Source organism: Lactuca virosa, chromosome 7 (genome assembly GCF_052849685.1).
Source record: "Lactuca virosa cultivar CGN04683 chromosome 7, Lactuca_virosa_CGN04683_v6, whole genome shotgun sequence".
In the NCBI taxonomy this organism is placed as follows: Eukaryota; Viridiplantae; Streptophyta; class Magnoliopsida; order Asterales; family Asteraceae; genus Lactuca; species Lactuca virosa.
Window position 1 is genome coordinate 173221645 of NC_136432.1, and position 24960 is coordinate 173246604.

The 24960-nt window shown below is 37.6% G+C and overlaps 1 protein-coding gene across 1 annotated transcript; it reads right to left on the bottom strand.

Moving 5' to 3' along the window:
- Positions 1–212: 212 nt before the first annotated feature.
- Positions 213–9180, bottom strand: LOC145127322 (uncharacterized). Its single transcript, XM_079062538.1, has 2 exons — positions 8662–9180; positions 213–239 (listed from the first exon to the last, which is right to left on the bottom strand). Exons 1-2 carry the CDS (start codon positions 9178–9180, stop codon positions 213–215), a joined length of 546 nt encoding a protein of 181 aa, XP_078918664.1.
- Between the last annotated feature and the right edge of the window lie 15780 nt (positions 9181–24960).

Genomic DNA, 24960 nt, shown 5'->3' on the forward strand with positions numbered 1-24960 from the left:
AAGAGTCAAGTAGCTCAGGAGACTAATGTGAATACAAGCCTGATTTGGAAGAAATTTCCGTATGAAATATTTCATTAGGGCTTTCGTACACACACATTGAGTCATTGGAGGCTTTGGACAACATGCAGCAGCATGCTTCTAGGGACAACTTAACTAGTTCAAAAATTTAAAGATTCGTAATATAAATTTACCTGACCCTAGTACTGCAAGCATTATCCACTGTTTATCATCATGAATATCTGCAACAAAGTACTAAAAAGAAATAAGAAACAATATATTTTTGTTGTTTTGATTTTTCGAAAATAAAGAATGAAATAAAGAGAAAATCTTTTTGATGTTTTTGATTTTTCGAAAATTAAGACAAAATAAAAGAAAATCTTTTTGGATTTTTAATTTTTCGAAAATTAAATGACAAAACGAACGAAAATCTTTTTGTATTTTTAATTTTTCGAAAATTAAATGACAAAACAAACGAAAATCTTTTTGGATTTTTAATTTTTCGAAAATAAAATGACAAACGAAATGTACTTGTTTCAAATAGACGAAATTTTATCAACCCTTGAAAAATGATAAATCTACGAATTCGAAGGGGTCGAAGCGTTGACTATGAACAGTAACCTCTGAACGCTGAATGACCTTGCATTGTCTTTTATTCAGCGCCTCTGAATCATTCCTGGTCAACCATCATTCTCCTTTTTCGCATGGAACAGAATTTCCATCGATCATTCCAAGTCCTTCTAAAATTTTTACAAAGGATTTTTCATCTAAAGGTTTCGTGAAAATTTTAGCTAACTGATCAATTGTTTTCACAAAATACACTTCAATATTTCCATCCTCCACGTGATCCTTGATGAAATGATAACGAAGAGCTATATGTTTAGTCTTCGAATGCTGCACAGGATTATGACAAATTCTTATTGCACTTTGAGAATCACAATATAATGTAATCTTTTTCATATTAATTGCATAATCACGCAATTGACTTTGAATCCATATAATTTGTGATGTGCAAGTAGCAGCAGCCACATATTCTGCTTCAGCTGTTGAAATTGATACACATGTTTGCTTTTTCGACTGCCAGCTCACCAATTTGCCATCGAGAAATTGACATCAGCCACTTGTGCTTTTTCTATCAAGATTACAACCACCCAAGTCTGCATCCGAATACGCTTGTACAAAGAACCCAATTTTCGAAGGATACAACAATCCTAACGAAATTGTTCCTTTAAGATAACGAAAGATATTCTTCACAGCAGTGAGATGTGGTTCTCGTGGATTTGACTGATACCTAGCACAATTACACATAGAGAACATGATATCAGGTCTACTTGCTGTTAGATAAAGTAATGAACCAATCATGCTCCTGTAAAGAGTTAGGTCAACTGCAGGTTTATCTAACGAAGGTGTCAACTTTATGCCAGTTGCCATAGGAACTCGTAACTTTGTGCTATTTGTTAATCCAAACTTCTCTAGCAGATTCTTCGTATATTTTTCTTGATTAATAAAAATTCCTTCTCTGCTTTAACGAATATTCAGTCCAAGAAAATTATTGATTTTTTCCATCATGCTCATTTCGAACTTACTTTTCATCAGATCTTCGAATTCTCTAGACAAGGCAGGGTCAGTTGAGCCAAAAATAATATCATCAACATAAATTTGAACAAGCATGAGATGATTCCCAACTTTCTTTCGAAATAATGTGGGGTCAACAGATCCTTGTTTAAAGTTAGACTGCTTCAAAAATGAAGTAAGAGTTGCATACCATGCTCGTGGTGCTTGTTTTAAACCATAAACTGCCTTATCTAAAATATAAACATGATCAGGATGTTCTTGGTTAATAAAACCTGGGGGTTGTTCGACGTAAACTGTTTCTTCAAGCTCTCCATTTAAAAATGCACACATCACGTCCATTTGATAAACATCAAAGTCTTTGTGAGATGCATAAGCCAGAAATATACGAACAACCTCGAGTCTTGCGACAGGGGCAAAAGTTTCTTCATAGTCAATACCTTCTTGTTGTGAATATCCTTTAACAACAAGTCTGGCTTTGTTTCGAACGATATTTCCATTTTTGTCGGTTTTGTTTTTGAAAATCCATTTTAACCCGACAATCGAAACATTTTCAGGTTTAGGAATTAATCTCCAAACCTTGTTTCTTTCAAATTCAGACAATTCAGATTGCATCGCAACAACCCAATCTGAGTGTTCCATTGCAACCTTAACTCTTTTTGGTTCAATTTTAGAGATGAAAACATTAAACATGCAAAATTCTTGATGAGTATTCAATACCTCATTCTTTGCACGAATTTGAGCTCTTGTTAAAACACCCTCTTGTGGATTCCCAATTGCTTGATCCTTCGGATGATCTCTTGTCCACTTTTCCATTGGCAGATAAGCTGGATCAAATTCCAAAGGTGCATCTTCGTATAAATCATCATTCTCTGAACCTGCAATCGAACAAACATCATCAAAATCATTATTATTCTCAATGTTTTCTAAATGCTCCCCCTCAACATCAGCATACAATCTCTCATTCTCCCCCTCGAAAGAATGTTCCCCCTCAACTAGAGTGTTCGAATCCAAGTGCTCCCCCTCCACTGGATTATTTTGCATACTTTCGCCTATTTCTTGAGAAGTGGATGTTGAATCATCAGTAAACTTCGTTAATTCAGAGAGATGATTATCTTTTGCATTAATTTCAGCATCAACAGCATGATCTGAAATACCAAAAATTAAATCATAATCAATATCCAATGTTTGTGAAGGTTCAGATTCATCTTGTATTTCTTTTAGAATAGGATGATTTTCAAAATGCGTTTCAGTTTGTTTAATATAGTAATCATCGAATGTAAGATTAAAAGTTTCTTCAACTTTTCGTGTTCTTTTTGTTCAACACACGATATGCAACTGAATTATATGAATATCCCAAGAAAATCCCTTCATCTGCTTTAGCTTGAAATTTTGTAAGATTATCCTTGAGATTCATAATGAAGCACCTGCATCCGAAAACATGGAAAAATTTGACGTTAGGTTTTCGATTGTTGAGAATTTCATATGGAGTGATGTTAAAACGACGATGGATGAAAGATCTGTTTTGAGTAAAGCATGCGGTGGATACTGCTTCAGCCCAAAGGTATTGTGGAAGATTCGCATATGCCAGCATAGTCCTTGCTGCTTCGCATAGAGATCTATTTCTTCGTTCAACTACACCAATTTGTTGTGGTGTGTATAGAGATGAAAAATTATGCGAAATCCCTTTGTCCACCAAAAATGAATCAAGAACATTGTTCTTAAATTCAGTTCCATGATCACTCTTAATTTTTCGAACAATCCTCTTCAATGTTGTTTCCATCTTTTTGATAAAGTCAATCATGATTTGTGCAACTTCGGATTTAAGCCTGAGAAAATAAACCCACGTAAATCTTGAAAAGTCATCAACAATTACTAAAATGTACCGTTTCTTGTTGAGTGTTGAAACTGTTGATGGACCACACAAATCAATATGTAAGAGCTCCAGAGGTGCAACAATTTTCGAATATATCGTAATCGGATGACCTTGTTTATGTTGCTTGCCAACTTCACAAGCTGCACATAAAGAATCATTATCAAATTTAAGCACAGGTAAACCTCTTACCAGATATTGTTTAAAAAGTTTGTTAATGTTTCGAAAGTTTAGATGAGAAAGTCGTCAATGCCAAAGCCAACTTAAGTCTGATGAAGCTTTCTAAAGAAGACATATAACATGTTTGCCTACTATCAGATTGATGTCCAAAGTGAACATGTCACCTTTCCTTTTTTATTTAAGCAAAACTTCTTTAGTGTTGACATTCGAAATAATGCTTCCTTCTTCATTAAAAAGAACTTAATTGCCAGTGCCCACAACAAGTTGTGAAACACTTATCAAGTTATGTTGAAGACCTTCAACATAAGCAACACGATTCACTGTGAATTGTCCGTTCGTGATCTTCCCATATCCTTTGACTTGACATTTTTTATTGTTACCAAACTTCACTACTCCAACATTGTTTAGGCTTCGAAAATCACGTAAATTCTCCTTCTTCCCAGTCATGTGACGAGAGCAACCATTATCAATGTACCATTTATTATCATATTGCTCGTCACATAGTACCTACAATCAGTGGAAAAATTTAGGTACCCAAGGCTTTTTGGGTCCTTGAAAATTAGACTTCAATTTCGAATGTAATGCAGAACTTTTAACCCAATCACAAAATTTGGTTTTGAGACTATCAATTAAGTTCACATCATCATTTATAGGAACCAAAACATAAGATTTTGATGGTTTCGGATGTTTACTGACATTACCCTTCGTATTCTGAGTTTGTGATTGTACATTCTTTGCTTTCATTACTGGTTTCCATGCTTTGACTGATATGTTCGAATCCTTAGAAGATGAACTGCCGTTTGATGAAGTATTCACATACTTCTCATAGGCTTCGTGAATTTGCTCCTTTGAAAATGTACTCGACTGATACATTTTTCCTTTGCCTTCAAGCCAATGATCAATGTTCTTCCTTGAAGTTATCCCTTTTTCATGTGAAATTTTCAAAGTTTGTTTCTTCGTATGATTAGGAAAATTTGGCTTTTGAGGAACAAAATCAACTTTTGGATTGGTTAGAAAAGATTGAGCATAAGATGTATCAACAGTTGATTTAAAATGTTGACGTTGAGAGAATTTTTGAGTTGTCTTTGATTTATTTGAAAATTTTCTTGGAAGATTAGTTTCTGAAACTTTCGAAAACTTTGGTTGTTTATTCACTTCAGACCTTGAATGATTTGATTGTGATGAAGGTTGATTATTTGTTGAAAAAGAGGAATTTTTAGCTTTGAAAACATTTTTGGGTGATTGTGATTCAGACAAGTATTTATTTGTTTGAGCGGGATTTTTCTTTTTGTTTGAAAAAGTTGTTGAATCTGTTTTTGTCATTTCATCTGACATCTTTTGAGACTCAATAATCTGCCAATATATTTTCTTCCTAGCATGTCTTTTTGAAATGTTATTTTCCTTCGAAAATTTGTCAATTTGATCTTTGAATTCCTTGGAGTTAATTTGACAACATTTTCATTTTCCATTACAACTTGTTTTGAAATCTCTTTTTCAATTTTTAATTTTTCCACCCATTTTCTTTGTGGTTTTTGACGTTGAAAAACATACAAATTCTTTGTTAGATTGTTTTCAACTGTGCTTTGATTTGCAAAGAAACCTTCATCAGTTGTTTTCAAATTATCTTCTTCAACTAACTTCTTTAATTCTGGTTTGATATTCTCAACATTTCCAGTAGTTACGAATACTTGATTTGGAAAAATGACATCATCTGTACACTTGAAATTTGGATAAACCACAGTATTCGTTTCAAGATAGTGAACACCTTGTTCCTTCATTACTTTTTTGAACTTTTGTGTATCACCATACACTTGATCAACCACAATTCGAGGAATTTCTTCTTCCTTTGAAGATTTATTTTTATTCGAAATTTTCTCTTCATTTCATCATCGCTATCATCAGTTTGACTATCTCTGATATCCACGAAGTCCAAATCATAAACTTTCGAAGTTGAGGGTATATCAGTTTCTTTCGTAACCATCAAGTCCTTAACTTTTTCTTTCCTTTTAAATGTTGATGCAACATTAACAATAGACAACTGGGAACAATCAACATCCTCAAGATCACTAATTTCACTCATATTGTTAGAATTATCTTCAATATCGGAAAAATTAGATTGAGAATCAGATGTTGAATTCTCAGTCTTTTTCAAAATTTGAATTTGTTCAGATTTAGTCAAACTATCATTCACTATGTTAACTAATTCATTCGTATCAAGACATTTATCAATTTTGACAATTCCATATATATATATATCTGTCATCAGGAACTTTGTTAAATTCAGCTATTATCTTCTCACAATCATACAAAATATTATCTACCTTAGCTCTTTCGTATGCTAGAAAATGTAGTAATTTTCTATGTTGCTCTTTACTTATTTCACATGAATGATGTAAATCAGTTAATTTGCCGTAAGTCTCTTAGCAGAATTACAGTATATGTTTCTTTGTGCTAGTAAAAGTTTGACTTCATTTGATAAAGTATCCCTATCACACATAATATTCGTTATCTGTAATTCATCAATTGTTTCACCTTCTTTTTGTCTGAAATCTTTCAGCTCGACCAAACACTGTTTGACTGAATTGATTTTCGTCTTCTCACTTCCTTGAAACTTATCTTTCAGATTGTTCCAGATCTCCTTAGCAGTTGTACAACTCCTTACGAAATTGTACACAACTGGAGGTAAAGCTCCTCGCAATTCCCTCATACATCTCTTCTCCAGTTTCTTCAGACGATCAGTTTGATTTTCAACACCAGAACTTGCAGAACATGATCCAATTGCTTGAACATTCACTGGAACATTGACATTTCCAGTGATACATGACCATAATTCTTCATCAAGACCATTCAGATAATCGTGCATACGATCAGCCCACTGATCATAATATTCAGGGATTAGCATTGGAATTTTGGTCGATGATCCTAACAGATGAGAAAACGAGGTCATTGAATTGAGATTGAAGCTCGCCATTGTTGTACGGAAGATGATTTTGAAAATTTTGAAGAAAATTTGGAAATTTGAAAACAAACTAGTTGAATCAAATCGGAATTTCAAGAAGAACACTCGATTCAACAATTCCAATGCAGAATCGAATCACAAACTAAAATCTAGACAAATTTTTCACTATCAAAATGTGCGGAAACTTTTGAACCAAAAAAGTTGATTCAAAAACTTTTTGAATAGGTGAAAATCAGATCACAGATGTGATTCCTGCTCTGATACCAATTGATGAATCAATGAATCGAGTATAAAATGAATCAGAGTATAAAATCAAGTAAGAATGCGAGATTGAACAACGGATGTAAATATGATCTTGTATCAGCTCTATTACGCTTTCGAATGTTTACAGAGTACAAAGACAGGTCTGTAAAAACTCTTATCTAACTCTAGTAAATAGCCCTATTTATAGGGAACAGAATGCGTACAAAAAATATACTAAGGCATAGACACTTAAGCTTCGAATAAAAGCGCCTTAGTAAAATAGATTACAAAATATTCGAAGAGTGCAAAATACACTTCGACTAATTACAAAATTTTGACCCTTACAGCCTTAAAACGTTTCTTATCTCCAACCTCCATCCCATATAACCCTCCTTTCAAAACCCTAAGTGTGTGAGTGTTTTGAAGCCTTGGAGTAACATTTTGGTATCATTTTAGTGTTCTTGGTGGAGAAGGAAAGATCTTTGGAGTGTTGGTGTTGCTCTCTAGCCTTTGGATCTGGACTCTTGGCATCTTGGAGCACCTTTTGGAGGTATAAAGTTCAGAACACTCTTGGCATCTTGGATCTGGACTCTTGCTTACGTGTAGTTTTACGTTCTTTTTGGTCCCAAGAACATGACGTTTTTGAGTTTTGGATGCTCCAGAGGTTTGGGCTGTCCTTTCAAGTATTTTGGAGGGTTTAGAATCATAAAAATGCAAGCTTGGACCTTGATACTCTTCCATGCAAGAGTTTTGGAACTTTAGAGTGTGATTTAAGTTAGATTTTGGTGTTGGGCTCTTTGTAGCCATGCAAAGTCATAAAGGTTGCAACTTTATGACTTTAGACGTTCTTTTGCCTTTGGATCTGAAGTTTGAACGTTAGGTCTTAAGCCATCAAGACATTGGTTAAGGATTTGGGATTCTGTAGTTACGCCAGGCGTTTGGGTTAGAACGTTGGGCGTCCGGACGTGAGGCGCCATTCAGTGGACGCCAGGCGTTCTCTCAGAAGCCCATTGGATCGATTTTGGGCCTTGGGCCATTTAGGGTTTTTGGTTTGGATTAGCCGGGCCAAGTGAGGAAATGGTAAAATGGTCTTTCACCCTGGGAGTTGGACATACGAATGAGATTCCTAGTTATGGTTTATGGCCTAATTAATTGGGGTTTTATGTGATTGATTAGCGCGGGGATTTTTCGGATCAACATTCCGAGCAGTTATCTGATTTTTAGCAGTTAAGGTGACTCTCCTCTCACCGTTTAGTGGGTCAAAGGAACCAATGCCGACCCATAATTTATTATCATTAGGATGCTAGTTGTCCGTATGATTTCTGCATGTTTAGTATGTGATATTTATACCGGGTGGGGCCCGATGCCATCTGGGGCCTGATTAGTGTACTGTATGCTATTTGTCTTAGTGATTCTTGCATGTGTTTTATGTGTCTATATGTATACCGGGCGGGGCCTGATGAATGTGATGAGGCGGGGCCCATCTCATATAATTGACATATCTGTTCCGAGTGGAGCTCGATGCTGGGTGGGGCCCGATGGTTGTTGGGCATGGCCCATTGTATGTTTGTTATGTATGGTATGAGGTATTTTGGAGAAACTCAGTAAGCTTAGTGCTTACGGTTTTCAGTTTATGTTTCAGGTACTTCCGGATCGAAGGAAAGGGCTCGGGATGATCGCATCGCACACGCCACGTTGTTCCACATTTTGTAATTTGATGTACTTGGATGATTATTAACATACTCTGATTTTATTTTATGGTTTTACAAACACGTTTTGGATGATGGTTTTACTATTATTAAAATGAAATTTTTGGTCTTAATTTTTGGGACGTTACATTATCTCTTTCTTCATCCGGGTGTCGAACTGCCTTCACGAATGTGAAATACGAAAGATATATTCCATCCGTAAGATAATACCCAAACTTGTATTCGTTTCCATTCACTGTGAAAAGAGCATCCGAGGCCTTTCTATTCAACATATCGTCGAATATTAAAGCCGTTGTTGGAACCCGAAACCCCGAAATTGCATGCCAAATCCATAAATCTTGGGAAACAACAGCCACTACAAACAACGAAGGCGAACCATGATGACCGCTTGCATATTGCCCTTTCCATGCTACTGGACAATTTTTCCATTTCCAGTGCGTGCAATCAATGCTTCCAATCATTCCCAGAAAGCCATGTCTTTCTTCATGTGCTGCATACAATTCTTGCGTATCATGCAACGAAGGTTTTCCCAAATATATGTCTACGAATGTTTCCACAACACCTTTTGAAAATCTATACAAACTTTCCCGTGCAGTTCTTTCAGACATTCTCATATAATCTTCCATGGTGTTGGGTGACTCCCCCATAGCCATCAAACGAATGGCCACAAAACATTTCTGTAACTTTGTGAATCATTTTCTTTACCTCTAGCATCATATCTCAATTGGAAAAATGTATACCTAAACATATATTAATTATGTTATAAAAATATAGTACATTAGTAATAGAAACGTAGTAAATTTGTATTTAGTTTGTATAAAAATATAGTAAATATGCATTAAAATTAAAGAAACGATACCGGCTTTCCAAGACATTGGCGATCCGTAGGAACACATTCCTATTCAAACGAAATCTTCTTTTGAATTCTTTCGACCCGTATACACAATTATCCGCAAAGTAATCGTGATTTAGACGTTCGTGTCCTTCCTCACGATTTCTATTTAACATCACACGTCTTGGTAGAGGGGCTGGCTCTGCTTGTAGTAACTCGTTGTTGTAATACTGATACATCATAGTGATGAATATATCGTCACCGTCATCGTCGGACGAGTCGAAATGATCCATAATTATTTTTTAAAAAGTTTTAAAATTATAAAGAAAATAGAAAAAGAGGGGAATTGTGTGAATTGAAAACGGTAGATATTATGTATTTATAGGTAAAAAATGTAATTTTTTTAATTTGTTGAGTCAAAAGGTGACAAAAAGAATAGCCAATCAAAAGTCACGTTATATCTCGTCCACGTTATGACCGGAGACCCCATAATGCCTCCTGAACGAGTTGGGGGGGAGGGGGGTGTAACAACTAGATCCTTTGGATATTTTAGTTGTGCTAAAAAGTTCATAAGAACCAATTTTACGATTAAAAAAGTTTGCTCTTTGTCGGTTTGTTTTTTTTAACTCTAGAATCTTAGATGTAGATCTCATCTCAATGATAGTTTATCATTTTCTTTAATGTCAACTTCAAATTTATTTTGTTTGTTATACCAATAAACATTACAAATAACCACGCATATATTTTTTTTTCTTAGGTACAAGGATACTTATAATAAATTTTTAACAATAAATTATATAGGCTTGTCTAGTAAAATTAGTTTGCAGTTGAATTTATAATTTTTATTTGTATAATGTTACGCTAAAAATACTTTGAACTTTTGAAATTTATAAAATGACATAAAAAATGAAAGTTTCTAAAAGCTTTAAAAAACTAATTTAAATAGTTTCTGGATTATGAGTTTTTTGTTTAAATTAAAAATATAGGTTTGTATTCCTGAACAAAGCTTTTTGTTTAACTCAAACTTATTTTTAAAAGCTAAAAGTTAAAAGTCTTTAAAAACTCGTTGCCAATCATACTCTTCATGGGTTAAAGTTTCCAACTTCACGAAGCTACAAGGTAGCACTAGTCCTCTGACAAAATCCAACCCGAACTATGATTTGTGGGAAAAAATCGATACACATGTTTTGCAATAGATTTACAGAACCCTGTCCGAAGACCTACTTGTCCGGGTCCTTGAACAATAATCCATTGCCCACGCACGAGGCATGGGTATAAGTCAATAATATTCTCGTTAACAACAAAGGCGCCAATGCATATGCCCCTAAACACCGTTAAACTTGAAATAATGCCCTTTTTTTCTAGAATATTATCAATACCTTCGAGATACTTCCAGAAAACTATGCAACGTCTACACTGAAGTCAACAAACAACGATTGGTCTTACAACTTATCTGGTGTTTCGCGGACAGGTACAATATTGTAGCATCATATATTCACCAAAACATTTCCTACATTCATTATTGCTTAAAGTATATTAGAACTTGAAGCCCATCACAAATTGGATGAGACCTATCCACCACATCCGACCCCACCACTCTCGCCACCCTGTCAAACCATACATATCTTGGTGACATGTCACGAGATCGGATCCATTCATTGGGAAACACCCCTCCTCATAATTGGCAAGGACATAATCATGACCATCATTCCTCACCGCAACGTAGTGGACATTTTCCTCCCTCTAGTAACACGTCTTTTCCCCCCTTCCAGACTTCGGCTAACACCTTCCCTTCATGTATTTATCAGTTATACTTTGGTCAAGGCCCTTACCGGATGCCACAGATTCATCATGGTCGTACCCAAATTCTTAGGCCCCATAATGGAACAAGCCTAACGAGCTCAATTCATGATTTCGGGGTAAAATAGGCCTTGGGTAAAAAAATAGCGGGTGCGGGTTTCTTTCTTGAACAAACAATATTTCTTTTTTTTCTTCGACCTTTGTTATATAAAAAAACAGATAAAAATGATATGATACAACCTCATTTGAATGTAGCAGATAACAGCGGGGCTCAAGAATTGATGTGTATTCGATTAAAACTAATCAAATCAAGAATACTTCGAATCAATGAATATATGAAAATTTCTTAGTAATGGCTAATGGTTACTCGCGTGATTTGGAATAGAGTAATAGTAAAACTAAGTGATAGGGGTTTTGTGAAATATTCTAAGATGTTAATAGGTAAAAGAATTGGAGTTGGTTGAATATATTTACCGAAATAACCTAATCCTTTTTTTGCTAAGACCCAAATAGAAATATGCCACTGATGTGAGTAAATCCATAGCAACAGTAGTATTTATATCATTCGTGGGGGAAACTAATTCCACATGAGGTAATTATATGATTTTCCAAGGTACATACTCCTATTTCCTATTTGATCCAATCTGTACCCTTTCCTTTCCCGATTGTCTCTTTGAAGCAGTTGGGAGATAGTATATTATACTCCTGACGAGGGGTTTCAAAACAACAACAACTACTACTCAGACAGAACCAATAGTGTTGGGTTTTATTAGAATCAATACACTTACTAAAGGTAGCATAAACAATCATAGATTTAGCTAAGTGTACATGCACCCTAAGATCTAGGTTTTACTAGTTATAGCAACAAAATTTAAAAATACAAAATAAAGGGAAGATTACTAACCTCTTGGTTCTTTGCTTGATACCTTGTGAATGTCAGTGATTGCAATGGATAAGGATCCAAGGTAGAATCCCTCTAATTTAGTTAGACCCACAGACACCAAAATCAAAAAAGAAAAACCCTAGATTAGGTTTTATGCGAAATTCATAACCCTAAGAGAAGGGCTATGAATTTCATATGATGGTGATTGTGGAGGAGTATAGATAAAAATTAGAGAAGAAAACCAGCAACCAGGGTTTGACCCCTAATAGTCTACTTAAGGATGCATATAAATCCTTAATGGATTCAAACAGGGTTACGAGAAGGAACAAATAAACTTTAATTACATAGTTTTTTCTACTTGTCTAATTATACAATGGGCATACCCTTTATGACTACCAGTTATAGATAGCGTTGGACCAGACTAATGCATAACATATTTCGCAAACAAAACACCATATGCATCTCATTTTTAAGAATAAAAGATATTTCATCTTAGAATTACGTGTGACTAGATCCATGAAGTAATCTCTAAGTCCGGGTTGTTCCAATACTTAAAATCTCTATTTTCAAGTACTCATGACTATATCTATCTTAGAATTACTCGTGACTAGATCCATGTAGCCTAATCTCTATTGCAATGTACAATCTGTATGGCCAATCAATTAATACTCATGACACTCTTAAATGACTTCATTCACTTTCGGGAATGTGACCGACTCTGGAGGTTCGAATATAATTAAACATTCTGGAAGTAGGTTCAAAACATTCAAAAGTTAAACACAATTAACACGACTTTGATAGGAAAGAAAAGCTCTTTATTAAGTCTCAACGAAATAAACATCAAAATGGTTACAACTCATATTGTTAAATGTTTCTTAAGCAATTCAAACTAATCAACTAAACTATTATATTAGATCACTATCTAATCTCATGCCAATGGTCCTCGCATGAACATCATGTTTCTCTCTCGATAATGGCTTCATGAAAGGATCAACATGATTCTCATCAGATGATACTCTATTCACGACAATATCTTATTCTTCTACTCTATGTCGAATGTAGTGGTATTTTATGAGTATGTATCATGAATAACCATGGTCCTTACATTCTTTAGTTAATGCAATTGCACCTTCGTTATCACAAAAGATCTACATAGGTTTTTTGATGCTTGGTACAGTTCCAAGATCAACGATGAAGTTCTTTAACCCTGTAGCTTCTTTTGCTACTTCACTGTAACGTCCCAAAATCCTAGATAAAATTTTGTTTTTAAATCAACCAAAACATTCATTCATTACTTTCAAAGATTGTGATAGTATCAAAAGTATTTCCAATAACATTAGAGTGGTAACAAAATCATAAGTATGAAACATCATGTGGATGTGGTGGTTGTCGAGGCCAACAAAATAAATACCCTAAATATTACACACTAAAATAGTGTACAGTGGTAAAGGGATCGTATCCACGGAGATTGGTTCAATTTAAATCTCTATGTAAATCACTCGTTCAAGTACTTGTAAAACAAAAATAAAAGTAAAACAGGGGGTAAATTCTTTTGATTGTTTGACAAAATTAAAACTAGCTAGAATGTAAATATGACAAGTAAACAAGTAAAAGTTTTGGTTGAATTCATGATGTAAAATTGGTTGATTTTGGGATATACCACATGGATGACATGATTGACTTATCATTAGACTAAATATAATAACACTTGTGAATTGATTTAACTTGGCTATAGCAATTCATAAGCACAAATTACCTCAACTCTTCTTAGATATTAAAATGATTAGAGAAGCTCTAAGACATTCCCTTAATTAAAGTCACAAAATCAATGAAGCATGTAATCTTGTGAAAATCAATCAGCTTTGAGTTCTAAGAGTCACCAAATCCATAAGATAATCAAATGCTTACATTATCATTATGGAGGAAACATTCCCATGGTTTAAATGAAATGAAAACAAACATATAAACCAATTGTTGCTTACCAACCTCAAAGTCCATTACTTAACCAAGAAATTGATCAACAAAAATATATGTTCACTCATCCAAGCTCATGATCAAAGATAAACAAACATAACAAGAAGTTTAACTAGAAAACATTTCCATAAACTTCAAACACAAGTTAATAATATTCTTCAAAACAACCAATCATCCATGGGATTAAAACCTAATCAACCAAGTGAAAATCTAGCCAAGCATGGCCAAAATAAAGGAAATACAAGAAAGTTTAGTGGTACCAAACATTGTTCTAAGTGCAAGATGGAAAGAAAATAACACCAATCTTCAATTCTTCAACTTCCTCTCCAATGTTCTTGAGAGAAAAAGAGTGGTTTTCTCCAAGTGTTCATGATGAAAAATGCTCCAAAACTCCCGCAAATAAGGCTCATTTCCGGATTCAAAAAGTTGCACAAAAGCTACCCACCAACTTTCCACAAGTAGAGTCAACAAGTCAAAACCCGAGATCAATTCAGCACAATTCATGCGGACCGCGTATGGGTCCACGCGGACCGTGTGGGTCTCGCTGATTGTGGGACTTGGGCCATTTAAAATACAATCTAGCCCAATCTTCTCATTCACACTTCAGCCCACATGCATAACTCTTGAGAGCCCAATTGTGCCATTCCAAAGCCTCCAGTGATCGGTCCAATGCTCCTTCAATCTTCCATAGCTCGAGTCTGTGTCGCCTCATCATCCTTCTCGCTCAAAAATTAAGTCCAACTTGATTTCTTGTTTATGCTGACACCAAGCTCAATCGCACCACTTCAAGTCCACAAGCAAACCGCAAGCCTCCAAAAGTCCCGCACTCCTTCCATATCTCCAATAACAATTAGTCTTCGAAAAAATCCTGCAAATAAGCTCAAAAGACTGGAAAGCACCCGGTAAAGGAGAAAAGTAATAAAAAGAGAAAATATGCATGAAGATTAACTAAAACGAGATGATTTTTACTAAAAATAAACTATGAAAAGAAGCAAATAAAATAAACTATCAAATCACCCCAAGCTTGAAACTTACTTGTCCTCAAGTAAGACAAGACTAAAATGAACTTGGGATGAACTATCCTAAAAAGAAAAAAATAATGAACACCTTAGGTAGAAATTCACGACACGCCCTTAGAATAAAAACATATAATCCATATTTAGAGTAACAATCGCTTTAAGGGACGAGCCTTTGTTACCTTTGTAGCAAGGGATATATGTTGATCAAGATGCAAAACGAGCATGCATACTTCACTAGTATGGTTTATGTGACATTGTTTTGTGGTCCGACAACAATAATGGGATTTCCCGGCCAACCTTTCTAACATTTGATCAATGAAAGGCAATGGGAAATGATCTTTTCGTGTGGTAGCATTAAGTTTTCGGTAGTCAATGCATACTCTCCACCCGTTTTGCACACGGGTGGGGACCATCATACCTTTGTTGTTCTCGACCACCGTGATCCCCGTCTTCTTCGGCACGACTTGGACCGGACTCACCCATTTGCTATCTGATATTGGATAGATCATTCCCGCATCAAGGAGCTTCAATATCTCTTTCTTGACCACTTCCATCATTGGCGGATTCAACCTTCTTTGCGCGTCTCGGCTCGGCTTGCATTCATTCTCCATCAAACTTTTGTGCATGCAAGTGGAGGGGCTCAACCCTTTGATATCCGCGATCGTCCAACCCATTGCTTCTTTATGTTCTTTCAACACTTTGAGGAGTTGCTCTTCTTCACATTGGGTTAAGTGAGTTGAAATGATGACCGGAAGAGTCTCGTTGTTTCCTAAGTACACATACTTCAAATGTTGAGGAATGGCCTTCAATTCTAATTCCGGTGGTTGAACAAGGGAAGGTGGCAATCTCGTGTGAGTTTGAGGTAATTCAATTTGCTTCACACTAAATTGAGTGGTTTTCTTGATCTCCAAATTGTTAACCAATCTTTCAACTTCTGGGTCTAGTGAGTAGAGCTTCAACCTCTTGGCTAATTTTCCACAATCAAATCATTTGCTCAAAACCATCTCCAACATGTCACCATTAGACAACTCGAACAACTCTTGGGTTAATGGTTCAATAACATCAACAAAACACAAAGATGAAACATCACTTGGATATCTCATAGCATCGTAGATGTTAAAACTTATTGTCTCCCCATCAAACTCCATCGTTAAGCTTCCCGCATATACATCAATCTTTGTTCTAGCCGTCTTCAAGAATGGTCTCCCAAGTAGAATTATACCCGACTTTGAGGACACTTGTTCATCTAGATCAATCACGTAGAAATCTGCCGGGAAGACTAATTGGTTTACTTGTACTAGGACATCTTCCAGAACACCTCTAGGAAAGACAGTTGACTTATCCGCAAGAGAGATTATGACACCGGTTTCACTTAAAGGACCAACATTCAATGATTCATATACCGAATAGGGCATGACATTAATAGAAGCACCAAGATCAAGCATGAAACTACTAAAAGTGACATCTCCTATCTTGCAAGGAACCGTAAACATTCCCGGATCTTTACACTTAGGTGGAAGCTTCCTTTGTAAAACCGCGGATGCGTTTTCATTCATAGAAATTTTCTCATTTCCCTTCAACTTCCTCTTGTTGGTACAAAGTTCTTTCAAAATTTTTGCATACCTAGGGATTTGCTTGATTGCATCAAGTAGAGGGATATTTACTTCCACGTTTCGAAAGGTGTCCAAAATCTCTTTCTCCTCCATTTTCTTCTTTGAAGTTGCAAGTCGAGAGGGGAACGACGGTTGAGTAGCTATTGGAGTCACTAGAGGGGTAGTCTTCTTTGGAATTCCGGCTTGTGTGGCATTCTTGACAATGGGATCTTCAATGGGAATGACCTTTATTTCTTCCTCTTCATCCCTTCGCTTCTTCTTTGTACTACTTTCTCCGGCTTGTTTACCATTTCTCAAGGTCACCACATTGACATTTGGGTTCTTTTCGGTTTGAGAAGGCAACTTTCCACAGGAATCCAACTTGCTTATGGATGTAACTATATCTCCCATTTTTGCTTCAAGGTTGGAGATACTAGTTCTTGTCTCTTTTTTGGAATTGTTGGGTACTAGTGGCTAAGGATTTGACAATGTCTTCAAGAGACATTCCGGAGCTACATGGTTGGGATTGAGGAGGTTGTTGGTGATGTGGAGGGTGTGGTTTGGATTGATAGTGTGGTTGCGGGTGTTGGTAGTGAGGTTGTGGTGGTGGATAGGAAGGTCTAACCAATGCATTTTGAGGCAATGGCCTTGGGTTGTAGCTCATGTTGGGATTTGGCTTCCAACTTGAATTATATGCATTTTGGTAACCGGAAGGCTTGTTGTGATAGTTTTGGAACTCTCCCGTGGCAATTACATGTTCCGCATCTTCTTGAAGAATGGGACACATATTCGTAGGATGTCCCATTGTTGCACATATTCCACAAACCATCACTTGTGGAGTTTGTCCCATGTCTAGCTTTTGAACAACGGAGGTTAGATCTTTGATTTGAGACTCTAGGTTTGATGTTCCCACTTCATTGACTTTTTGTTGAGTTTCTCTCTTCATATCTTGGCGAGGGCCAAAATGTTGTGAATTTGCGGCTATGGTGTTGAAGAGTTGTCTTGTTTGTTGTGGATTTTTGCTAAAGACATCTCCACCACTTGAGGCATCAACTAGTCTTCTCTCCATTGGTAGCAATCCCTCATAGAAGTGTTGAATAAGGAGTTGCTCAGGGATTTGGTGTTGTGGGAAACTATAGCACAAGTTGTTGAACCTCTCCCAAAAATCATGAAAAGTCTCATTTTGACCTTGGCGGATTCCACAAATCTCATTTCTAAGACTTGTGACTCTTGAAGCGGGATATAACTTGTCAAGAAAAGCTCTTGCCACGTCGGTCCATGAGTTGATTGACCCCGGTGGAAGATAAAATAACCAATCTTTTGCTCTATCGGCCAATGAAAAGGGGAATGCCCTTAGATTGATTTGGTCATCGGTTGACTCTTGTGGCTTCATACTAGTGCAAATAATGTGGAACATCTTCAAATGCTTATGAGGGTCTTCATTCTCCAATCCATGAAAAGTTGGGAGGTGATGAACTAAACTTGACTTCAATTCCGAACCTCCATCCAAAACCGGGTAATTGATACCGGTTGGAGTTTGTGTGACATCGGTTTCCATCATTTGCCTCAAAGTTCTCTTGGGAACTTCTCCTCCATCCGCCATTGCAACTGGTTCAATAATGGGTGGTTTTGCTGTAGGGGTGGTGTTTCGGGAATTTCTTGGCGAGGGTCGGGACTAGAATCGGGTTCCGTGTCACTTGATGAAGAGGGTTCAACCTCCGGATCCCCGTGAGGATTAGAAGTTTGACCACGTTCAATTCGCTTTTCCTTCGCCAAACGCCTTGCTTCTTTTTCAATTTCCGGATTATAAATCAAAGCACCTGTACGTTGAGATCTGGGCATAGAGAAACAAATTGATTAAAAATAAACCAATCCCCGGCAACGGCACGAAAATTTGGTGGTTGTCGAGGCCAACAAAATAAATACCCTAAATATTACACACTAAAATAGTGTACAATGGTAAAGGGATCGTATCCACGGAGATTGGTTCAATTTAAATCTCTATGTAAATCACTCGTTCAAGTACTTGTAAAACAAAAATAAAAGTAAAACAGGGGGGTTAAATTCTTTTGATTGTTTGACAAAATTAAAACTAGCTAGAATGTAAATATGACAAGTAAACAAGTAAAAGTTTTGGTTGAATTCATGATGTAAAATTGGTTGATTTTGGGATATACCACATGGATGACATGATTGACTTATCATTAGACTAAATATAATAACACTTGTGAATTGATTTAACTTGGCTATAGCAATTCATAAGCACAAATTGCCTCAACTCTTCTTAGATATTAAAATGATTAGAGAAGCTCTAACACATTCCCTTAATTAAAGTCACAAAATCAATGAAGCATGTAATCTTGTGAAAATCAATCAGCTTTGAGTTCTAAGAGTCACAAAATCCATAAGATAATCAAATGCTTACATTATCATTATGGAGGAAACATTCCCATGGTTTAAATGAAATGAAAACAAACATATAAACCATTTGTTGCTTACCAACCTCAAAGTCCATTACTTAACCAAGAAATTGATCAACAAAAATATATGTTCACTCATCCAAGCTCATGATCAAAGATAAACAAACATAACAAGAAGTTTAACTAGAAAACATTTCCATAAACTTCAAACACAAGTTAATAATAGTCTTCAAAACAACCAATCATCCATGAGATTAAACCCTAATCAACCAAGTGAAAATCTAGCCAAGCATGGCCAAAATAAAGGAAATACAAGAAAGTTTAGTGGTACCAAACATTGTTCTAAGTGCAAGATGGAAAGAAAATAACACCAATCTTCAATTCTTCAACTTCCTCTCCAATGTTCTTGAGAGCAAAAGAGTGGTTTTCTCCAAGTGTTCATGATGAAAAATGCTCCAAAACTCCCGCAAATAAGGCTCATTTCCAGATTCAAAAAGTTGAACAAAAGCTACCCACCAACTTTCCACAAGTAGAGTCAACAAGTTAAAACCCGGGATCAATTCAGCACAATTCACGCGGACCGCGTATGGGTCCACGCAGACCGTGTGGGTCTTGCTGATTGTGGGACTTGGGCCATTTAAAATACAATCTAGCCCAATCTTCTCATTCACACTTCAGCCCACATGCATAACTCTTGAGAGTCCAATTGTGCCATTCCAAAGCCTCCAGTGATCGGTCCAATGCTCCTTCAATCTTCCATAGCTCGAGTATGTGTCGCCTCATCATCCTTCTCGCTCAAAAATTAAGTCCAACTTGATTTCTTGTTTATGCTGACACCAAGCTCAATCGCACCACTTCAAGTCCACAAGCAAACCGCAAGCCTCCAAAAGTCCCGCACTCCTTCCATATCTCCAATAACAATTAGTCTTCGAAAAAATCCTGCAAATAAGCTCAAAAGACTGGAAAGCACCCGGTAAAGGAGAAAAATAATAAAAAGAGAAAATATGCATGAAGATTAACTAAAATGAGATGATTTTTACTAAAAAATAAACTATGAAAAGAAGCGAATAAAATAAACTATCAGGATGCGATCATGTCAGACTCTTCCTATTAGAACCAAAAGCACCTGAAATATTTAAACACAAAACCATAAGCACAAAGCTTAGTGAGTTCTACCACATACCATACAGAACATAACGGGTCTATTTCAACCCCAAAAGATGTTATGGGCCAAATCATAGTCTTACTCCCTGTCATGGGCGAAATCATGGTCTTTTCTTGTACAAATGTCGAGGGCCAGATCCCGGTGTTCCATACAATTGTCAGGGGCCAAATCCTGGTCTTACATGAAAATGCCAGGGGCCAAACCTTTGTCTTTCATACAAGTTCCAGGGGCCAAACACTGGTCTTACATGTAAATGTCAGGGGCCAAACTCTGGTCTTTAATACAAGTGCAGGGACCAAACCGTCGTCTTCCATTCAAGTATCACAAAGAAAACTAGTATCCTACATAGTATACAAAGAGAACTCACCTAACACTCGAATAGGATCGACCACAATTCGAACTAATCAAGTAAACGGTGCTACAACCCACCTATCAGAATATTCAAGATTAGTCCTTAGTCTACTCTCCACACTAGTAATTTGACTAAAAGTCAATGGTCAAAGTCACCCAGACGATATCCATGTCGTGACCACCCATTGGCCACGTCATGGGAACCTTACGACAAAATAGTAGTGACCAGGCCAGCCACCACGTCATGGCAACTGGGCAAGAACAACTTAATGGATTAAGCTCTTATCCATTAATTCAAGGGCTCCAGTTTATCCATTAGTACATTCCAATATGTAAAGATCTATAATCCTAAGCTCTTAATGGTTGCACCTGTTGCATGGACACCACACTAGGTCATGCAAGACCACTTTCCAACCAACACTTGCAAGACCACTTTCCAACCAACACCATGGCCTAGAAGCTAGATAATGCACTCAAATGCTCTGTAGTTCACCCAAACTCCAAAGACAAGAAAATTGGGACGAAAAAGCTCATAAAATGACCTAACACAAGATCAAAGATGCAATGAACAAGGTTGAGACTTTATACCTCCACAAGGTCAGAAATGAGATGAAGATGCTAGATCCGATTCAAAACCAAGCTCCCAAACCACAATATGGACTCCTTTTTTCCAAGCTTCACAAAAATGGCTTCATACTCTTAAAACACACACAAATAGTCTAGGGTTCTAGTGGGGATTGTTTTTAGAGGATGGAGGCTACCAAATGAGGCAACCCTAGGAGTTAGTGCCTTTAAATAGGGTACTAATCTCGGAATCTAAGGTTTTGAACCCTAGTCGCCGCCACCTCGTGGCCAATACCTTACCACGTCGTGGTGGTTTACGAATGTTTGTTTTCCGGAACCGGGTTGCCACATTGTGGTTATTCCATCACCACGTCATGGCCAAGACGAAATCTAAAAACTTAGATAATGAAATTAAATTCAGATGAACCATACCAGGAAACGGGTGTTACAACTCTCCCCCACTTGAATCAGATTTCGTCCTTGAAATCCACTGCTGCAAATAACTCAGGATAGTGCTCCCTCATCTCGTCTTGAGGTTCCCAAGTCCATTCGGAACCCATCCGGTGCTACAACTGTACCTTCACCAATCTCACTAGTTTTTGCGTAAGGTGTCCGTCTTCCTATCAATAATCGCAACAGGTCTCTCCACATAATTCAAGTGCTCATCGACCTGAATGTCATCTAATTGATATGCAACCTTGCCCATCTGGGCGATAGCTCTGTATGGACTAATAAATCTAGGGCCTAACTTGATCCGCTTCCAAAACCGAATGATAAATTTCCAAGGTGACATCTTCAAAAGCACAATATCTCCCACCTGAAACTCAAGGTCAAAGTGGTGCTGGTCAACATAACTCTTTTGCCTGCTATATGTGGTACGCAACCTATCCGCACCTACTAAATCAACTCAGTGGTCTTGAGCACCACCTCGTTACTCCCTATTACCCGTTGTCTGATCTCACCCCAAAAAATCAGAGTCCGATATCTCCTCCCATAAAGTAACTCAAAGGAAGGCATGCCAATGATGGCATGATAACTAGTGTTTTAGGAGAACTCAACTAAAAGAAGGTATGTATCCCAACTCCCACCAAAATCCAACACACATGAACGCAACATATCCTTAAGAGTCTGAATGGTCCGCTCACTCTGTCCATCAGTCTGCGGGTGGTAAGTGGTACTGAAACGTAACCGAGTTCCCAACTCCTTATGAAACTTCCTCCAAAACCTAGAAGTAAAGCGGATGTCACGATCGGAAACTATGGAAACCGGCACCCCATGTCGTGCAACCACCTCCTTGATGTAGATCTCAACTAACTTCTCTGCTGATGAAATCTCCTGAATCGGGATGAAGTGGGCGCTCTTGATAAAACGGTCAACAATAACCCATATAGAATCAACCCCGCACGTCGTCCTTGGCAACTTCGTGATGAAATCCATAGTGATCTCCTCCCATTTCCACATGGAAATGGGTAACGACTACATCTTGTCGTGGGGTCTCTTATGTTTGTCCTTGATTTTCCGGCAAGTCAAGCACCGCTCAACATACCACATTATCTCACTCAGTCTCAAATCTCTATACATCTTTGTGGCCCCTTGATGGATTGAAAACTTCGATTTGTGTGCTTCCTCTAACAAGGTCCGCCTAAACCCACCAGAACCAGAAACCAATACCCTGTCGCACTAAATCAATATACCCCGACTATCTCTGGTGAACAAATGAATCTTACCCCAAATCTTCTCTTTCTTCCAATTCTCCCTCTTCAACCCCTCTACATGCACCTCCTTGATCAAATCTAACAAGGGTGAAGTGATAGTCATCCTCAAACATAGGTCTCAAATAAGAGTATGGGTCGCCTTTCGACTCAAAGCATCGACCACTACATTGGCCTTCCCAGGTTGATACAAGATCTCACATTCATAATCCTTCATCACATCTAACTATCTCCACTCCCTCATATTCATGTTCGACTGGTCAATCAAATATCTCAGAATCTTGTGATCCATGTAGATAGAACACCGAACCCCATACAAATAATGTCGCTAAATCTTGAGGGTGAAAACCACCGCCTCCAACTCCAGGTTATGAGTAGGATAATTCGCCTCATAAGGCTTAAACTACCTCGAAGCATATGCAATCACACAACCTATCTGCATAAGAACTGCGTCCAACCCTACAATCAATGCATCACAATAGACCACGAAGTCATCCATACCCTTGGGAAATGTCAGTCGCAGAGCTTTGCATAGCTTCTGTCTTAAAGTCTCAAATGTCGCATGCCGCTCAGGCCCCCACTAAAACGTAACATTCTTCTTCATCAATCGAGTCAAAGGAACAAGAATCTTGGAGAAATCCTGAATGAACCTTTGGTAATAACCTACTAACCGAAGGAAACTTCGAATCTCAGATGGTGACCTTGGAACCTTCCACTGCATCACTGCCTAGATCTTGGCCGAATCGACTAATATACCATCTTGGTTGACGAGGTGACCCAAGAACTGCACCTCATGTAACTAGAACTCGCACTTGGAGAACTTGGTATAAAGCCTCTCCCTCATTATTGTCTCCAGTATCTCCCGCAAGTGCTCCTCATGTTGTTCCTTGGTATTAGAATAGACCAATATATCATTAATAAATGCAATCACAAATCGGTCCAACAAAGGTCTGCACACCCGGTTCATGAGATCCATGAATGTTGTCGGTGCGTTGGTTAGCCTGAACGGCATCACCACAAACTTTTAATGACCATAACGAGTCCTAAGGGTCGTCTTCTACACATCCTCATCCATGACTCTCATCTGATGATATCCAGACCTCAAATCAATCTTGGAAAACCAAGATAAACCCTGCAGCTAATCAAATAAATCGTCAATCCTTAGAAGTGGATAACGGTTCTACACCGTCAGCTTGTTCAACTCCCTGTAATCAATACACATCCTGTGTGAACCATCCTTCTTCGTCACAAATTGGATAAGTGCTCCCCACGACGAACTGCCAGGCCTGATAAACCCCTTATCCAACAGCTCTTGCAGCTGAGTATATAACTCTTGCATCATCGTAGGTGTTAAGCGGTACGACGCCTTGGCATTCGGGGAAGCACCCGGAACCAAATCAATATGAAACTCCACCTGCCTCTCAGGAGACACTCCCGACAAGACCTCGGGAAACACATCTGGGAACTCCTAAATAATAGGTACACCATCCATGGTATTCTTGTCCGCAACCCTAGTATCCATAACATATGCCAAAAATCCAAAGCATCCCTGCTGAAGGTACCTTCTAGCCCTCACAACTGAGCAAATAGCTGGTCCTCATTGAGTACCCTTGCCATGAATGACCAATTCTCCCCCACTTGGGGTTCGAACCCTCACTAACTGACACTTACAATAAATCATAGCATTATTCTAAGTCTACCATTCCATGTCCATGATAATATTTGTCCCTCGTACAAGAATAGGGACCATATCAATCGGATATTTCTCACGGAACAACTCGATAATGCAACCCCGATGAACACTCGAAGCGCTCACGGTATGGTCATCAGCTATCTCCACCTCTGGAGGGTAATCCAACACTCCCGGAGCATCATGGAACCTCTTCCTAAGCGTAAGAGACACAAAAGATTGGGTAGCCCCCGAATCGAAAAGAACATGATCAATCATCGGATTGACTAAGAACATCCCTAAGTATAAGTAGATAAAACATAAGAATAACTTAATAAAGCAGGAAAAATACAAGATTGATACATACCGATGTTGCTAGAGAGGGTACCGCCACCACCCCTCCTGATAACCTCAGACAGTCGGCCTTCTTATGGCCCTTCTGATTC